Source organism: Lipotes vexillifer, unplaced genomic scaffold (assembly GCF_000442215.2).
Source record: "Lipotes vexillifer unplaced genomic scaffold, Lipotes_vexillifer_v1.1 scaffold511, whole genome shotgun sequence".
Taxonomy (NCBI): Eukaryota; Metazoa; Chordata; class Mammalia; order Artiodactyla; family Lipotidae; genus Lipotes; species Lipotes vexillifer.
In genome coordinates, this window is record NW_006784934.1 from 1,345,619 (window position 1) to 1,350,610 (window position 4,992).

The 4,992-nt window shown below is 42.0% G+C and overlaps 1 protein-coding gene across 1 annotated transcript in view; it reads left to right on the forward strand.

Annotated features, from left to right (window-relative positions):
* The window catches only part of PDE4DIP (phosphodiesterase 4D interacting protein), a 144,482-nt gene that overhangs the window by 31,423 nt on the left and 108,067 nt on the right, over positions 1-4,992 (forward strand). Inside the window, 2 exon segments of the mRNA XM_007457126.1 lie at positions 1-110; positions 3,640-3,757. The exon segment at positions 1-110 is cut by the window's left edge and continues 21 nt beyond it. Of these exon segments, the coding sequence (XP_007457188.1) occupies positions 1-110; positions 3,640-3,757 (228 nt within the window).

Genomic DNA, 4,992 nt, shown 5'->3' on the forward strand with positions numbered 1-4,992 from the left:
AACCTGGAGCTCTCAGAGAAACTGAAGGGAGCCACCAAGGACAGGGAAGATGTACCAGGAAACCGGGTCAAGCCCAACCAATACACTGAGGCCCTGGCCCAAAGGGACAAGTAGGTGCTTTTGGTGCTCTATTTGCCATTTGTCTTTTGCCTGTTTTTGAGCCTGTGTGAGTATATAGCAGCTGTACTGTTCCCTTTGAAGGGCTTACGGTGGCCCTTCACCATTACCAAGCCTTTATGGTTCCCACAAGTAAAGAAATCTCTTTTTAGGGCTGTGTCTTTAATGGTATCCATTAACAGAACTGACTAGTTGGCAATCAGGAGACTTAAGTAGGTATAAGTAGAACAATGGTCAAATGGTAGCAAACAAGAGACATGGATTCACTTAGTCACATTTACTGAGCACCAGCTATATGCCAGACACTGGGCTAAGCACTCAGGTTACAGAGATGAAAGACCCACTTCCTGTCATCAAGACACACGTTACACAATTTTAATAAGTTCTCTGATAGAAGTAACCTGGGATGCTCTGGGGCGTATAGAATTGTCATCTATTCCAGACTAAAAGAGCAAGGTGTCATTGAAAGTGTCCTGAAGGAGGTGAAATCTGAGGTAAGTTTTGATGAGTGAATAGGAGTTAGAAGAAAGAGTGTAGGAGGTGAGTGGCGTGGGGGAATATCCTGTACAGGAGGAGACACCATTGAGGGGAGATACAGGGAAGGGCATATTTCAAGATGTGTAATTAGTGCTATGTAACCAGAGCAGAGGGTCTGGGGAAGACTAATGAGAGATAAGCTGTATTGGGAATAGGGGGTCTGATTGTGCTGGCTTTGTATATAGTAAGGAACTTGAATTTTCTCATAAAGTAAGTGGGCATTTGTTGAGGCCACCACTGTGTCTTGGTTACTGCAGCAACTTCCTAACTGTTCTCTTTACTTCTGGTTCTACCCTCTGCATTTCATCCCAATCTAACAATTCAGAGCAGCTTTGAAGTGGAAAATTCAACAATATGAAATTGACAAATAATTTAGCCTCTTCAATGCATGATACTATGGTGGCATAAAAAGCCTTAAGTGTTTTTTAACAGGTGAAAAACGCACAAGGTATGCACAGTGACCAATGTGATCTTTTTGAGACACAAATCTGATCATATTATTGCAGAGCAATTTAGAAAGTTCTCCAACATCTTTAGGAGATAAAATCTGTTCTTAGTGTGGCCATCAAAGCCTGTTAAGGTTTTTTTTTTTTTTTTTTTTTTTTGCGGTACACAGGCCTCTCACTGTTGTAGCCTCTCCCATTGTGGAGAACAGGCTCCAGACGCACAGGCTCAGCGGCCATGGCTCACAGGCCCAGCCGCTCCGCGGCATGTGGGACCTTTCCAGACCGGGGCATGAACCCGTGTCCCCTGCATCGGCAGGCGGACTCTCAACCACTGCGCCACCAGGGAAGCCCATAAAGCCTGTTATGATTTGACCCCTGATTTCCCCCAGACTCATCCCCTACCATGACCCCTTCATATATCACTGATGCCAGACTAGTAATAATAATGATGACTAAGGTTTGTTGGGCTCTTGCTGTACAGCTGAGCTGAGTACTTTACCTCCTTGTTTAATTCTCCCATAAAGTTTAATTCTCTCATAAAGTTAACAGTCCCATGAGACAGGGATTATTATACTTTATAAATGAAGAAATTGGCATTTAGAGAGTTATGTAACATGGCTTCAGGCATTGCTGGAATCAAAACCCTAAAGGCACAGAGCCTCCAGAAGCATACTGTGCTATGTCAGGTCCCCAGAAGTTTGCTCATGCTCTTCCTTCTGTGGGAAACGTGTTTTCCCTTCCTGGTGAGCTCCTAATTCATTCTTCAGAACTCACTAAGGCATCAGTGGTTACTTCTGTGAAGGCTTTTGTGACAGCAGAATTAAGTCTTTGTTTTTTTGTTTTTTTTTTTTGCGGTACGCGGGCCTCCCACTGTTGTGGCCTCTCCCGTTGCGGAGCACAGGCTCCGGACACGCAGGCTCAGCGGCCATGGCTCACGGTCCCAGCCACTCTGCGGCATGTGGGATCTTCCCGGACCGGGGCACGAACCCATGTCCCCTGCATCGGCAGGTGGACTCTCAACCACTGCGCCACCAGGAAAGCCCTATTGTTTTGTTTTATATGCACATCCATTAGTGTACAGTTCTCCGTGTGGTGTTGTATTTTCTTCAGATCTTCCCTGCTAGGTTCCCTGAGACTGTCTCAGTCCAATAAATGCTTGTCAAACCAAAAAAAGAAAAAAGAAACAAATGCATACCTGACAAGTAAATTGAGGGAGTTCATATCAGATGGCCTTGAATAGCTTTGTAAAGTAGGAGACTAGATTATCTGTAGAGACTGAGGGTCAAAGGGATGAATGAGGTATGAACTTGAGAAAAGTAGAGACATTCTAGCACACATACTGTGGGGAAGTTGATAAGGAGTCCACATTCATCCTCATAATTATCATTATAGCTTGCATTTGTATAAAGTTTTTAAAGTTCTTTCTGATCCTCAAATCTTAGCTAATCCTCATACCTTAATTTAAGAGATTCCTACTTGACTTTCTGATACCCTTCACCTTCTGCCAAACTATTTTCCTGCCAAGGTGCTATCACTATCTTACATACACAGGAATAATAAGCACAATCGGAAACATTTCATCTAGTACCAGCACATTTCCTAGGACAGATATCTCTAGTACTCAAAGACTTACACACAGAGAAACAGCAAGATAATGCCCTGCACGTAGTAGGTGATGAATAACTGTCGAGTTGAACCTGTGGTTTATATACATCAGCACAGCATGCGTAGTCTTTGACAACTGAATTCTAGTCTGAATTTCCAGCTTCTTCTCCAGCCATTGTTTCTTTCCACCAGCCTTTCCCCCTTTTCCGTTCCAGTGACGCTTCCCCATATGTCTCGTATCTTCAGGCCTTCATTCCTTCATTTAAGCTCCTCCTTCTGAGCCTGGAAAATAACCCAGTCTTCACAATCTCTTCTCCTGAGTTTCCCCACAGACTCTCCTCCAAGTCAAATGAATTGCTTCTTTATCTTTCCTCTTGTAGCTCCATGGCAACACTCAGTGTACTATTTGGTATATACCTCTGGTGTGGTAGCACTTATTATATTCTATCTGTTGATATAGCTGTGCCTCCCCATTTCCCAAACTCTTGGCACACACACCAAAAGAACTTAAGTTTCTATAGAGCAGAGATGGTGTGTTTTCCAACTTTATACTCCCAGTACTTGGTAGTGTGCATTGAGTTACATACATAACGGTTACCTAATAATTGTTTTTTGAATGGAACAATAACAATTTAAAAATCTCTACAACTTCTGGCCCCTATTCCAAGAATTTTATACCTGTGGTCTATAGACCCATGGATTGGCTTCAAGAGGTCTCTGATCCTGTGACAATGTAAGCAAAAAATCGTTTGTGTATATATTTGGGGACTGGGGCAGAGAATACATGGCTTACTGAAGAAAAGTTTCAAAGAGTTCAATGACTCAAAAGGTAAAAACTTACTGTACTGGACCATGCTATCTTTGGAGTGGGCTGTAAAATAAAGGTAGCAATAGTACCATGGCCATAATTGTTCTTACTTTTTCTTTGCTCCAGAAGAATTGAAGAACTGAGTCAGAGCCTGGCTGCACAGGAGAAACTTGCAGAACAGCTATCTCAAGAGAAGCAACAACTGCTACATCTGTTGGAGGAGCCAGCTGACATGGAAGTGCAGGTGAGGTTTGGGCTATACTTCCTGAGGCACAAAGCTTCATGCTTTCAGGAGCCCTACTTTACATTTTTATGTATTAGTTTTCTATTGCTGTGTAAGAAATGACTACAAACTCCGTGGTTCAAAACAACATGCATTTATTATTCCAGTTTCTGTGGGTCAAGAGTCCAGGCATGGTTTAGTTGGGTTTTCTGCTCAGGGTCTCGCAAGTCTGAAATCAAGTTGTCAGCTGGACTGCTTTCTCAGCTAGAGGCTCACTGAGGGAAGGTTCCACTTCTAAGCTCCCTCAGGTTTGTTGGAAGAATATTTCTGTGTGACTGTAGAAGTTATGGCAGCTTTGCTTCTTCACAGCCAACCATGGAGAGAGACAGTCTCTTGCTTCTCTCCCTTCTAGACACTCTTTTAAGAAGTTCACCTGATCAAGTCAAGCCCCTCAGTGTACTATCCCTTTTAGTTAACTTAACGTCAACTGAGTAGGGACCTTAGTTACATCTGCAGCAACACCCCTTCACTTTTGCCATGTAACAGTGCATAACTATGTAGCAATATCCCTCACCTTTGCTGTATTCTATTGGTTAGAAGCAAGTTACAGTTTTCTCCACACTCAAGGATTGTACACAGGTGTGGATACCAGGAGGTGGAGGTCACAGGGGCCATCTTAGGATTCTGCCTGCCACCCTAGTGATGTATAACTATAGAGAATGTATAACCTGGTTTTAATATTGAAGAGAGAACCCTCACTGCTGTGAAAATTATTGCATTAATCTGTATTGTTGTTCTTGGAGGTTACCTCAGAGGGAACGCCCCTCCTTCATTCAACTTTTAATTTACTGAAAAGATACTTTCTGAAGGAACCCTAGAATGTATCTGTGCCCAAGCAACATACACAATTACTAGGTATTCTTACAAATCTTAGATCAATGATAAAGCAAAACATGTGCAGCTTAATTTATTGGTCACATATACAAAGGTTGGAATCAGAATAAAAAGAGCAGTGCTAAAAATTAGTATAAAGCAGTGTTTCCTCACCTTTCCTGTGTCGTGACAAAAATAGCATATGATAATAAGAAACATAGAAAAAGGCATGATTTACAACATAATCAAATTGCTTAAAACCAGTGACTTTTTCTCATTATCCACTGCTCTTTTTTATTACTCAAGTAATAAATAGCAATTACCTAAAAGTCTGCAAATCCAAATAAGCAAAAAAAAAAAAAAAAAAAAATTACAGTTTTCAA